The 13,903-nt window shown below is 43.5% G+C and overlaps 1 protein-coding gene across 1 annotated transcript in view; it reads left to right on the top strand.

Annotated features, from left to right (window-relative positions):
• The first annotated feature begins 269 nt into the window (after positions 1 to 269).
• Positions 270 to 13,903, top strand: part of LOC110454681 — a 79,235-nt gene continuing 65,601 nt past the window's right edge. Inside the window, exon 1 of the mRNA XM_021504327.1 lies at positions 270 to 343. Coding sequence (XP_021360002.1) covers positions 274 to 343 — 70 coding nt within the window. The 5' untranslated portion in view covers positions 270 to 273. The remainder of the gene's footprint in view (positions 344 to 13,903) is intronic.

Below are 13,903 nucleotides of genomic sequence, written 5' to 3'. Positions count from 1 at the left end.
TATCCCTTTACATCTAAGGTACGTACATAAGTAGTCACTCACATTAGGTGGTGATAGCAGAAGTGTCCATGCAATGTCCGGTATGGTTAACAAGTTATCTGTAACAATGGTAGATGCTTTATCAATTTCATCGTGCAAGGATAGGTGCTCTGTCGCAGTGATGAGTGCTATTAGAAAGTGCCTCTATACATTCTGGTTGTATTACCTTGTGTAACTGGTATTACACGTTGGCATTATTACTATTATATTTGCCACAGGTGTGCAGCCCGGACGATGAGTTATCGGATGTACAAGGTCATCAACACTCTACAGAAATTTGTCAGACATAACATGACATTTACAGGTAGGACTCTAGTAGGGCTACAGCTGTTAGGTAATGTCTACCTAGGACTCTAGTCAGGGCTACAGCTGTTAGGTAATGTCTACCCAGGACTCTAGTCAGGGCTACAGCTGTTAGGCAATGTCTACCTAGGACTCTAGTCAGGGCTACAGCTGTAAGGTAATGTCTACCTAGGACTCTTGTAGGGCTTAAGCTGTTAGGTAATGTCTACCTAGGACTCTAGTCAGGGCTACAGCTGTTAGGCAATGTCTACCTAGGACTCTAGTCAGGGCTACAGCTGTAAGGTAATGTCTACCTAGGACTCTTGTAGGGCTTAAGCTGTTAGGTAATGTCTACCTAGGACTCTAGTCAGGGCTACAGCTGTAAGGTAATGTCTACCTAGGACTCTAGTCAGGGCTACAGCTGTAAGGTAATGTCTACCTAGGACTCTAGTCAGGGCTACAGCTGTAAGGTAATGTCTACCTAGGACTCTTGTAGGGCTTAAGCTGTTAGGTAATGTCTACCTAGGACTCTAGTAGGGCTACAGCTGTTAGGTAATATAGTCAGGGCTTCAGCTGTTAGGTAATTAGTCAGGGCTTCAGTTGTTAGGTAAGTAGTCAGGGCTACAGCTGTTAGGTAATGTCTACCCAGGACTCTAGTCAGGGCTACAGCTGTTAGGTAATGTCTACCCAGGACTCTAGTCAGGGCTACAGCTGTTAGGCAATGTCTACCTAGGACTCTAGTCAGGGCTACAGCTGTTAGGCAATGTCTACCTAGGACTCTAGTCAGGGCTACAGCTGTTAGGCAATGTCTACCTAGGACTCTAGTCAGGGCTCCAGCTGTTAGGTAATTAGTCAGGGCTACAGCTGTTAGGTAAGTAGTCAGGGCTACAGCTGTTAGGTAATGTCTACCTAGGACTCTAGTCAGGGCTACAGCTGTAAGGTAATGTCTACCTAGGACTCTAGTCAGGCCTACAGCTGTTAGGTAATGTCTACCTAGGACTCTAGTAGGGCTACAGCTGTTAGGTAATGTCTACCCAGGACTCTAGTCAGGGCTACAGCTGTTAGGCAATGTCTACCTAGGACTCTAGTCAGGGCTCCAGCTGTTAGGTAATTAGTCAGGGCTACAGCTGTTAGGTAAGTAGTCAGGGCTACAGCTGTTAGGTAATGTCTACCCAGGACTCTAGTCAGGGCTACAGCTGTTAGGCAATGTCTACCTAGGACTCTAGTCAGGGCTCCAGCTGTTAGGTAATTAGTCAGGGCTACAGCTGTTAGGTAATTTCTACCCAGAGCTCTAGTCAGGGCTTCAGTTGCTAGGTAATTAGTCAGGGCTTCAGGTGTTAGGTAAGTAGTCAGGGCTACAGCTGTTAGGTAATGTCTACCTATGACTCTAGTCAGGGCTACAGCTGTTAGGTAATTAGTCAGGGCTTCAATTGTTAGGTAATTAGTCAGGGCTACAGCTGTTAGGTAATTTCTACCTAGAGCTCTAGTCAGGGCTTCAGTTGCTAGGTAATTAGTCAGGGCTTCAGATGTTAGGTAAGTAGTCAGGGCTACAGCTGTTAGGTAATGTCTACCTAGGACTCTAGTCAGGGCTACAGCTGTTAGGTAATGTCTACCTAGGACTCTAGTCAGGGCTACAGCTGTTAGGAAATGTCTACCTAGGACTCTAGTCAGGACTACAGCCTTTAGGTAATTAGTCAGGGCTTCAGCTGTTAGGTAATTAGTCAGTGCTAGAGCTGTTAGGTAATATAGTCAGGGCTTCAGCGGTTAGGTAATTAAGCCAGGGCTACAGCTGTGAGGTAATTAGTCAGGGATTCAGCTGTTAGGTAATTAGTCCGGGCTTCAGCTGTACAGTAATTAGTCAGTGCTTCAGCTGTTAGGTAATTTCTACCTAGAGCTCTAGTCAGGGCTACAACTGTTAGGTTATTAGTCATGACTACAGCTGTTAGGTAATTAGTCAGGGCTACAGTTGTTAGGTAATTTCTACCTAGAGTTCTATTCGGGGCTTCAACTGTAAGGTAATTTCTACCTAGAATTCTAATCAGGGCTTCAGCAGTTAGGTAATTAGTCCAGGCTTCAGCTGTTAGGTAATTAGTCAGGACTACAGTTGTTAGGTAATTTCTACCTGGAGTTCTATTCAGGGCTTCAACTGTTAGATAATTTCTACCTAGAATTCTAATCAGGGCTTCAGCTGTTAGGTAATTTCTACCTAGAGTTCTAGTCAGGGCTTCAAATGTTAGGTAATTTCTACCTAGAATTCTAATCAGGGCGTCAGCAGTTAGATAATTAGTCAGGGCTTCAGCTGTTAGGTAATTAGTAAGGGCGTCAGCTGTTAGATAATTAGTCAGGGCTTCAGCTGTAAGGTTATTAGTCAGAGCTTTAGCTGTTAGGTAATTTGTCAGGGATTCAGCTGTTAGGTAATTAGTCAGGGCTAGAGCTGTGAGGTAATTAGTCAGGGCTACAGCTGTTAGGTAATTAGTCAGGGCTTCAATTGTTAGGTAATTAGTCAGGGCTACAGCTGTGAGGTAATTAGTCAGGGCTAGAGCTGTGAGGTAATTAGTCAGGGCTACAACTGTTAGGTAATGTCTTACTAGGACTTTAGTCAGGGTTACAGCTGCTAGGTAATGTCTACCTAGGACTCTAGTAGGGCTACAGCTGTTAGGTAATTAGTCAGGGGTTCAGCTGTTAGGTTATTAGTGAGGGGTTTAGCTGTTAGGTTATTAGTGAGGGGTTTAGCTGTTAGGTTATTAGTCAGGGGTTCAGCTGTTAGGTTTTTAGTCAGGGCTACAACTGTTAGGTAATGACTACCTAGGACTCGAGTCAGGGCTACAGCTTTTTCGTAGGTAATTAGTCAGAACTTTATCTATTAGGTAATTATTGAGGGCTTCAGCTGTTCGGTAATTAGTCAGGGATACACCTGTTAGGTAATGTCCACCTAGGACTCTAGTCAGGGCTCCAGCTGTAAGGGAATGTCTACCTAGGACTCAAGTCAGGGCTACAGCTGTGAGGGAATTAGTCAGGGGTTCAGCTGTTAGGTTTTTAGTCAGGGCTACAGCTTTTTCGTAGGTAATTAGTCAGAACTTTATCTATTAGGTAATTATTGAGGGCTTCAGCTGTTCGGTAATTAGTCAGGGATTTAGCTGTTAGGTAATTAGACAGGGCTAGAGCTGTGATGTAATTAGTCAGGGCTAAAGCTGTGGGGTAATTAGTCAGGGATACACCTGTTAGGTAATGTCCACCTAGGACTCTAGTCAGGGCTCCAGCTGTAAGGGAATGTCTACCTAGGACTCAAGTCAGGGCTACAGCTGTTAGGTAATTCAGGGCTACAGCTGTTAGATAATTAGTCAGGGCTTCTGCTGTTAAGTAATTAGTCAGCGGTTCAGCTATTAGGTAATTAGTCAGGGGTTCAGCTGTTAGGTTATTAGTCAGGGGTTCAGCTGTTCTAATGTCTACCTAGGACTCTAATAAGGGCGTAAGCGGTAAGATAATTAGTCAGGGCTTCAGCTGTTCGGTAATTAGTCAGGGATTTAGCTGTTAGGTAATTCAGGGCTACAGCTGTAAGGTAATGTCTACCTAGGACTCTAGTAGGACTAAAGCTGTTAGGTAATATAGTCAGGGCTTCAGCTGTTCGGTAATTAGTCAGGGCCCCAGTTGTTAGGTAATTAGTCAGGGATTCAGCTGTTAGGTAATTAGTCAGGGGTTCAGTTGTTCGGTTATTTCTACCTACAGTTTTAGTCAGGGCTACAGCTGTTAGGTAATTAGTCAAGGCTTTATCTGTTAGGTAATTATTGAGGGCTTCAGCTGTTAGGTAATTAAGTCAGGGCTTCAGCTGTTAGGTGATTAGTCAGGGCTACAGCTGTAAGGTAATTTCTACCTAGAGTTTTAGTCAGGGCTTCAGCTGTTAGGTAATTATTCAGGGCTTCAGCTGTTAGGTAACCAATCAGTGCTTCAGGTGTTAGGTAATTTCGACCTAGAATTCTAATCAGGGCTTCAGCTGTTAGGTGATTAGTCAGGGCTACAGCTGTAAGGTAATTTCTACCTAGAGTTTTAGTCAGGGCTTCAGCTGTTCGGTAATTAGTCAGGGCCCCAGTTGTTAGGTAATTAGTCAGGGATTCAGCTGTAAGATAATTAGTCAGGGCTTCAGCTGTTCAGTAATTAGTCAGGGCTAGAGCTGTGAGGTAATTAGTCAGGGCTACAGCTGTTAGATAATTAGTCAGGGCTTCAGTTGTTAGGCAATTAGTCAGGGCTACAGCTGTTTCGTAATTAGTCAGGGGTTCAGCTGTTAGGTTATTAGTCAGGGCTACAGCAGTTAGGTAAAAAGTCAAGGCTACAGCTGTTAGGTAATGTCTACCTAGGAGTCTAGTCAGGGCTACAACTGTTAGGTAATGTCTTACTAGGACTTCAGTCAGGGCTACAGCTGCTAGGTAATGTCTACCTAGGACTCTAGTAGGGCTACAGCTGTTAGGTAACTATTCAAGGCTACAGCTGTTAGGTAATGTCTACCTAGGACTCTAGTCAGGGCTACAGGTGTTAGGTAATGTCTACCTAGGACTCTAGTAGGGCTACAGGTGTAAGGTAATGTCTACCTTGGACTCTAGTAGGGCTACAGCTGTTAGGTTATTAGTCAGGGAAACAGGTGTTAGTTAATGTCTACCTAGGACTCTAGTCAGGGCTACAGCTGCTAGGTAATGTCTACCTAGGACTCTAGTAGGGCTACAGCTGTGAGTTAATTTCTACCTAGGACTCTAGTCAGGGCTACAGCTGTAAGAAAATTCTACCTAGGACTCTAGTAGGGCTACAGCTGTTAGGAAATTAGTCAGGGAAACATCTGTTAGTTAATGTCTACCTAGGACTCTAGTCAGGGATACAGTTGTTAGGTAATGTCTTCCTAGAACTCTAGTAGGGCTACAGCTGTTAGGTAATATAGTCAGGGCTTCAGCTGTTAGGTAATTAGTCAGGGCTTCAGTTGTTAGGTAATTAGTCAGGGATTCAGCTGTCAGGTAATTAGTCAGGGGTTCAGCTGTTCGGTTATTTCTACCTACAGTTCTAGTCAGGGCTACAGCTTTTAGGTAATTAGTCAGGGCTTTATCTATTAGGTAATTATTGAGGTCTTCAGCTGTTAGGTAATTAGTCAGGGCTACAGCTGTAAGATAATTTCTACCTAGAGTTTTAGTCAGGGCTTCAGCTGTTAGGTAATTAGTCAGTGCTTCAGGTGTTAGGTAATTTCGACCTAGAATTCTAATCAGGGCTTGAGCTGTTATGTAATTTCTACACCAAAATATAGTCAGGGCTACAGCTGTTAGGTAATTTCTACCTAGAGTTCTTGTCAGGGCTACAGCTGTTAGGTAATGTCTACCTAGGACTGTAGTCTGGGCTACGGATGTAAGGCAATGTCTACCTAGGACTCTAGTAGGGCTACAGTCGTTAGGTAATGTCTACCTAGGACTCTAGTAGGGCTACAGCTGTTAGGTAATTAGTCAGGGAAACAGCTGTTAGTTAATGTCTACCTAGGACTCTAATCAAAGATACAGCTGTTAGGTAATGTCTACCTAGGACTCTAGTAGGGCTACAGCTGTTAGGTAATATAGTCAGGGCTTCAGCTGTTAGGTAATTAATCAGGGCCCCAGTTGTTAGGTAATTAGTCAGGAATTCAGCTGTTAGGTAATTAGTCAGGGGTTCAGCTGTTCGGTTATTTCTACCTACAGTTCTAGTCAGGGCTACAGCTGTTAGGTAATTAGTCAAGGCTTTATCTGTTAGGTAATTATTGAGGGCTTCAGCTGTTAGATAATTAAGTCAGGGCTTCAGCTGTAAGGTAATTAGTCAGGGCTACAGCTGTAAGGTAATTTCTACCTAGAGTTTTAGTCCCGGCTTCAGCTGTGCTGTTAGATAATTAAGTCAGGGCTTCAGCTGTAAGGTAATTAAGAATTCTAATCAGGGCTTCAGCTGTTATGTAATTTCTACCCCAAATTATAGTCAGGGCTTCAGCTGTTAGGTAATTAGTCAGGGGTTCAGCTGTTAGGTTATTAGTCAGGGGTTCATCTGTTAGGTAATTAGTCAGGGCTACAGCTCTTATATAATTTCTTCCTAGATTTCTAGTTAGGGATACAGCTGCTAATTAATTAGTGAGTGCTTCAGCTGTTAGGTAACTAGTCAGGCCTACAGCTGTTACGTAATTAGTCAGGCTTACAGCTGTTAGGTAATTAGTCAGGACTACAGCTGTGAGGTAATTAGTCAGGGCTACAGCTGTTAGGTAAATAATCAGGACTACAGCTGTTAGATAATTAGTCAGGCCTACAGCTGATAGGTATTTAGTCAGGGGTTCAGCCGTTAGGTTATTAGTCAGGGCTTCAGCTGTTAGGTAATTAGTCAGGGGTTCAGCTGTTAGGTTATTAGTCAGGGGTTAATCTGTTAGGTAATTAGTCAGGGCTTTATATGTTAGGTAATTAGTCATGGCTATAGCTGTTAGGTAATTAGTCAGGACTACAGCTGTGAGATAATTAGTCAGGGCTACAGCTGTTAGGTCATTAGTCAGGACTACAGCTGTTAGATAGTTAGTCAGGCTACAGCTGTTAGGTAATTAGTCAGGGGTTCAGCTATTAGGTAATTTGTCAGGGGTTCAGCTGTTAGATTATTAGTCAGGGGTTCAGCTGTTAGGTTATTAGTCAGGTGTTCAGTTGTTAGGTTATTAGTCAGGGGTTTAGCTGTTAGGTTATTAGTGGGAGCTACAGCTATTAGATTATTAGTCAGGGCTTCAGCTGTTAGGTAATTAGTCAGGGGTTCAGCTGTTAGGTTATTAGTAAGGGGTTCAGCTGTTAGGTTATAAGTCGGGGCTACAGCTATTAGGTTAATAGTCAGGGGTTCAGCTGTTAGGTTTTTAGTCAGGGCTACAGCTGTTAGGTATTTGGTCAGGGCTTCAGCTGTTAGGTAATTAGTCAGGGATTCAGCTGTTAGGTAATTTCTACCTAGAGTTCTCGTCAGGGTTTCAGCCGTTAGGTAATTACTCAGGGCTACACCTGTTGAGTAAATTCTACCTAGAGTTCTAGTCAGGGCTTCAGCTGTAAGTTAATTTCTACCTACAGTTCTAGTCAGGGCTTCAGCTGTTAGGTAATTTCTACCTAGAGCTCTAGTCAGGGCTTCAGCTGTTAGGTGATTTCTACCTAGAGCTCTAGTCAGGGCTACAGCTGTTAGGTAATTAGTCAGGGCTTTAGCTGTTAGTCCGGGCTACAGCTGTAAGGTAACTAGTCAGGGCTACAGCTGTTAGGTAATTTCTACCTAGGGTTCTATTCAGGGCTTCAACTGTGAGGTAATGTCTACCTAAAATTCTAATCAGGGCTTCAGCTGTTAGGAAATTAGTCAGGGCTACAGCTGTTAGGTAATTAGTCAGGGCTACAGCTGTTAGGTAATTTCTACCTAGAGTTCTATTCAGGGCTTCAACTGTTAGATAATTTCTACCTAGAATTCTAATCAGGGCTTCAGCTCTTAGGTAATTTCTACCTAGAGTTCTAGTCAGGGCTTCAGCTGTTAGGTAATTAGTCAGGGCGTCAGCAGTTAGATAATTAGTCAGGGATTCAGCTGTAAGATAATTAGTCAGGGCTTCAGCTGTTAAGTAATTAGTCAGGGCTAGAGCTGTGAGGTAACTAGTCAGGGCTACAGCGGTAAGGTAATTAGTCAGGGCTTCAGGCGCTAGGTAATTAGTCAGGGCTACAGCTGTTTTGTAATTAGTCGGGGTTCAGCTGTTAGGTTATTAGTCAGGGCTACAGCTGTTAGGTAATTAGTCAGTGGTTCAGCTATTAGGTAATTAGTCAGGGGTTCAGCTGTTAGGTTATTAGTCAGGGGTTTAGCTGTTAGGTTATTAGTCAGGGGTTTAGCTGTTAGGTTATTAGTCAGGGGTTTAGCTGTTAGGTTATTAGTCAGGGGTTTAGCTGTTAGGTTATTAGTCAGGGGTTTAGCTGTTAGGTTATTAGTCAGGGGTTCAGCTGTTAGGTAATTAGTCAGGGATTCAGCTGTTAGGTAATTTCTACCTAGAGTTTTTGTCAGGGCTTCAGCTGTTAGGTAATTACTCAGGGCTACACCTGTTAAGTAAATTCTACCTAGAGTTCTAGTCAGGGCCTCAGCGGTTAGGTAATTTCTACCTAGAGCTCTAGTCAGGGCTTCAGCTGTTACGTAATTAGTCAGGGCTTCAGCTGTTAGGTAATTAGTCAGGGCGTCAGCAGTTAGATAATTAGTCAGGGATTCAGCTGTAAGATAATTAGTCAGGGCTTCTGCTGTTAAGTAATTAGTCAGGGCTAGAGCTGTGAAGTAATTAGTCAGGGCTACAACTGTTAGGTAATTAGTCAGCGGTTCAGCTATTAGGTAATTAGTCAGGGGTTCAGCTGTTAGGTTATAAGTTGGGGCTACAGCTATTAGATTATTAGGCAGGGGTTCAGCTGTTAGGTTTTTAGTCAGGGCTACAGCTGTGAGGTATTTGGTCAGGGCTTCAGCTGTTAGGTAATTAGTCAGGGGTTCAGCTGTTAGGTTATAAGTTGGGGCTACAGCTATTAGATTATTAGTCAGGGGTTCAGCTGTTAGGTTTTTAGTCAGGGCTACAGCTGTAAGGTATTTGGTCAGGGCTTCAGCTGTTAGGTAATTAGTCAGGGATTCAGCTGTTAGGTAATTTCTACCTAGAATTCTCGTCAGGGATTCAGCTGTTAGGTAATTACTCAGGGCTACACCTGTTAAGTAAATTCTACTTAGAGTTAGCTATTAGATTATTAGTCAGGGGTTCAGCTGTTAGGTTTTTAGTCAGGGCTACAGCTGTAAGGGATTTGGTCAGGGCTTCAGCTGTTAGGTAATTAGTCAGGCATTCAGCTGTTAGGTAATTTCTACCTAGAGTTCTAGTCAGGGCTTCAGTTGTTAGGTAATTTCTACCTACAGTTCTAGTCAGGGCTTCAGCTGTTAGTTAATTTCTACCTAGAGCTCGAGTCAGGGTTACAGCTGTTAGGTAATTAGTCAGGGCTCTAGCTGTTAGTCAGGGCTACAGCTGTAAGGTAGCTAGTCAGGGCTACAGCTGTTAGGTAATTTCTATCTACAGTTCTAGTCAGGGCTTCAGCTGTTAGTTAATTTCTACCTAGAGCTCTAGTCAGGGCTACAGCTGTTAGGTAATTAGGTAATTAGTCAGGACTTCAGTTGTTAGGTAATTAGTCAGGGCTACAGCTGTTTCGTAATTAGTCAGGGGTTCAGCTGTTAGGTTATTAGTCAGGGCTTCAGCTGTTAGGTTATTAGTCAGGGCTACAGCTGTTAGGTAAATAGTCAGGGCTACAGCTGCTAGGTAATGTCTACCTAGGACTCTAGTCAGGGCTACAACTGTTAGGTAATGTCTTACTAGGACTTTAGTCAGGGTTACAGCTGCTAGGTAATGTCTACCTAGGACTCTAGTAGGGCTACAGCTGTTAGGTAACTATTCAAGGCTACAGCTGTTAGGTAATGTCTCCCTAGGTCTCTAGTCAGGACTACAGCTGTTAGATAGTTAGTCAGGCTACAGCTGTTAGGTAATTAGTCAGGTAATTAGTCAGGGCTACAGCTGTTAGGTAATTTCTACCTAGGGTTCTATTCGGGGCTTCAGCTGTTAGGTAATTCGTCAGGGCTACACCTGTTAGGGGATTTCTACCTTGAGTTCTATTCAGGGCTTCCACTGTTAGGTAATTTCTACCTAGAATTCTAATCAGGGCTTCAGCTGTTAGGTAATTTCTCCCTAGAGTTCTAGTCAGGGCTTCAGTTGTTAGGTAATTTCTACCTACAGTTCTAGTCAGGGCTTCAGCTGTTAGTTAATTTATACCTAGAGCTCTAGTCAGGGTTACAGCTGTACAGCTGTTAGGTAATTTCTACCTAGGGTTCTATTCGGGGCTTCAGCTGTTAGGTAATTCAGCCGTTAGGTTATTAGTCAGGGCTTCAGCTGTTAGGTTATTAGTCAGGGCTACAACTGTTAGGTAAATAGTCAAGGCTACAGCTGCTAGGTAATGTCTACCTAGGACTCTAGTCAGGGCTACAGCTGCTAGGCAATGTCTACCTAGGACTCTAGTAGGGCTACAGCTGTTAGGTAACTATTCAAGGCTACAGCTGTTAGGTAATGTCTCCCTAGGTCTCTAGTCAGGACTACAGCTGTTAGATAGTTAGTCAGGCTACAGCTATTAGGTAATTAGTCAGGGGTTCAGCTGTTAGGTTATTAGTCAGGGCTTCAGCTGTTAGGTTATTAGTCAGGGCTACAACTGTTAGGTAAATAGTCAAGGCTACAGCTGCTAGGTAATTAGTCAGGGCTTCAGCTGTTAGGTAATTAGTCAGGGCGTCAGCAGTTAGATAATGGTAATTAGTCAGGGCTACAGCTGTTAGGTAATTTCTATCTACAGTTCTAGTCAGGGCTTCAGCTGTTAGTTAATTTCTACCTAGAGCTCTAGTCAGGGCTTCAGCTGTTAGGTAATTAGTCAGGGCGTCAGCAGTTAGATAATGGTAATTAGTCAGGGCTACAGCTGTTAGGTAAATAGTCAAGGCTACAGCTGCTAGGTAATGTCGACCTAGAACTCTAGTCAGGGCTACAACTGTTAGGTAATGTCTTACTAGGACTTTAGTCAGGGTTACAGCTGCTAGGTAATGTCTACCTAGGACTCTAGTAGGGCTACAGCTGTTAGGTAACTATTCAAGGCTACAGCTGTTAGGTAATGTCTCCCTAGGTCTCTAGTCAGGACTACAGCTGTTAGATAGTTAGTCAGGCTACAGCTGTTAGGTAATTACTCAGGGGTTCAGCTATTAGGTAATTAGTCAGGGGTTCAGCTGTTAGGTTATTAGTCGGAGCTACAGCTATTAGGTTATTAGTCAGGACTTCAGGTTAGGTAATTAGTCAGGGCTCTAGCTGTTAGTCAGGGCTACAGCTGTAAGGTAGCTAGTCAGGGCTACAGCTGTTAGGTAATTTCTATCTACAGTTCTATTCAGGGCTTCAACTGTTTGGTAATTTCTACCTAGAATTCTAATCAGGGCTTCAGCTGTTAGGTAATTTCTCCCTAGAGTTCTAGTCAGGGCTTCAGTTGTTAGGTAATTTCTACCTACAGTTCTAGTCAGGGCTTCAGCTGTTAGTTAATTTCTACCTAGAGCTCTAGTCAGGGCTACAGCTGTTAGGTAATTTCTATCTACAGTTCTAGTCAGGGCTTCAGCTGTTAGTTAATTTCTACCTAGAGCTCTAGTCAGGGCTTCAGCTGTTAGGTAATTAGTCAGGGCGTCAGCAGTTAGATAATGGTAATTAGTCAGGGCTACAGCTGTTAGGTAATTTCTACCTAGGGTTCTATTCGGGGCTTCAGCTGTTAGGTAATTCAGCCGTTAGGTTATTAGTCAGGGCTTCAGCTGTTAGGTTATTAGTCAGGGCTACAGCTGTTAGGTAATTTCTATCTACAGTTCGTAATTAGTCAGGGATTCAGCTGTTAGGTAATTTCTACCTAGAGCTCAAGTCAGGGTTACAGCTGTTAGGTAATTAGTCATGGCTCTAGCTGTTAGTCAGGGCTACAGCTGTAAGGTAGCTAGTCCAGGGATTCAGCTGTAAGATAATTAGTCAGGGCATCAGCTGTGAAGTAATTAGTCAGGGCTAGAGCTGTGAAGTAATGAGTCAGGGCTACAGCTGTTAGGTAATTAGGTAATTAGTCAGGACTTCAGTTGTTAGGTAATTAGTCAGGGCTTCAGCTGTTAGAGCTGTTAGGTAAATAGTCAAGGCTACAGCTGCTAGGTAATGTCGACCTAGAACTCTAGTCAGGGCTACAACTGTTAGGTAATGTCTTACTAGGACTTTAGTCAGGGTTACAGCTGCTAGGTAATGTCTACCTAGGACTCTAGTCAGGGCTACAGCTGCTAGGCAATGTCTACCTAGGACTCTAGTAGGGCTACAGCTGTTAGGTAACTATTCAAGGCTACAGCTGTTAGGTAATGTCTCCCTAGGTCTCTAGTCAGGACTACAGCTGTTAGATAGTTAGTCAGGCTACAGCTATTAGGTAATTAGTCAGGGGTTCAGCTGTTAGGTTATTAGTCAGGGGTTCAGCTGTTAGGTTATTAGTCAGGGCTACAACTGTTAGGTAAATAGTCAAGGCTACAGCTGCTAGGTAATGTCGACCTAGGACTCTAGTCAGGGCTACAACTGTTAGGTATTGTCTTACTAGGACTTCAGTCAGGGCTACAGCTGTTAGGTAATGTCTACCTAGGACTCTAGTAGGGCTACAGCTGTTAGGTTACTATTCAAGGCTACAGCTGTTAGGTAATGTCTCCCTAGGACTCTAGTCAGGGCTACAGCTGTTAGGTAATTAGTCAGGACTACAGCTGTTAGATAGTTAGTCAGGCTACAGCTGTTAGGTTATTAGTCAGGGGTTCAGCTTTTAGGTAATTAGTCAGGGGTTCAGCTGTTAGGTTATTAGTCAGGGCTTCAGCTGTTAGGTAATTAGTCAGGGGTTCAGGTGTTAGGTTATAAGTCGGGGCTACAGCTATTAGGTTATTAGTCAGGGGTTCAGCTGTTAGGTTTTTAGTCAGGGCTACAGCTGTTAGGTATTTGGTCAGGGCTTCAGCTGTTAGGTAATTAGTCAGGGATTCAGCTGTTAGGTAATTTCTACCTAGAGTTCTCGTCAGGGCTTCAGCTGTTAGGTAATTTCTACCTACAGTTCTAGTCAGGGCTTCAGCTGTTAGGTAATTTCTACCTACAGTTCTAGTCAGGGCTTCAGCTGTTAGGTAATTTCTACCTACAGTTCTAGTCAGGGCTTCAGCTGTTAGGTAATTTCTACCTAGAGCTCTAGTCAGGGTTACAGCTGTTAGGTAATTACTCAGGGCTACACCTGTTAAGTAAATTCTACTTAGAGTTCTAGTCAGGGCTTCAGTTGTTAGGTAATTTCTACCTACAGTTCTAGTCAGGGCTTCAGCTGTTAGGTAATTTCTACCTAGAGCTCTAGTCAGGGTTACAGCTGTTAGGTAATTAGTCAGGGCTTCAGCTGTTAGGTAATTAGTCAGGGCTTTAGCTGTTAGTCAGGGCTACAGCTGTAAGGTAATTAGTCAGGGCTACAGTTGTTAGGTAATTTCTACCTACAGTTCTAGTCAGGGCTTCAGCTGTTAGGTAATTTCTACCTAGAGCTCTAGTCAGGGTTACAGCTGTTAGGTAATTAGTCAGGGCTTCAGCTGTTAGGTAATTAGTCAGGGCTTTAGCTGTTAGTCAGGGCTACAGCTGTAAGGTAATTAGTCAAGGCTACAGTTGTTAGGTAATTTCTACCTACAGTTCTTGTCAGGGCTTCAGCTGTTAGGTAATTTCTACCTAGAGCTCTAGTCAGGGTTACAGCTGTTAGGTAATTAGTCAGGGCTTCAGCTGTTAGGTAATTAGTCAGGGCTTTAGCTGTTAGTCAGGGCTACAGCTTTAAGGTAACTAGTCAGGGCTACAGCTGTTAGGTAATTTCTACCTAGGGTTCTATTCGGGGCTTTAGCTGTTAGGGAATTCGTCAGGGCTACAGCTGTTAGGTAATTTCTACCTTGAGTTCTATTCAGGGCTTCAACTGTTAGGTAATTTCTACCTAGAATTTTAATCAGGGCTTCAGCTGTG

The sequence above is a fragment of the Mizuhopecten yessoensis genome, unplaced genomic scaffold, assembly GCF_002113885.1.
Source record: "Mizuhopecten yessoensis strain PY_sf001 unplaced genomic scaffold, ASM211388v2 scaffold8015, whole genome shotgun sequence".
NCBI classification, from domain to species: Eukaryota; Metazoa; Mollusca; class Bivalvia; order Pectinida; family Pectinidae; genus Mizuhopecten; species Mizuhopecten yessoensis.
This window is presented reverse-complemented; position numbering and strand designations above follow the sequence as displayed.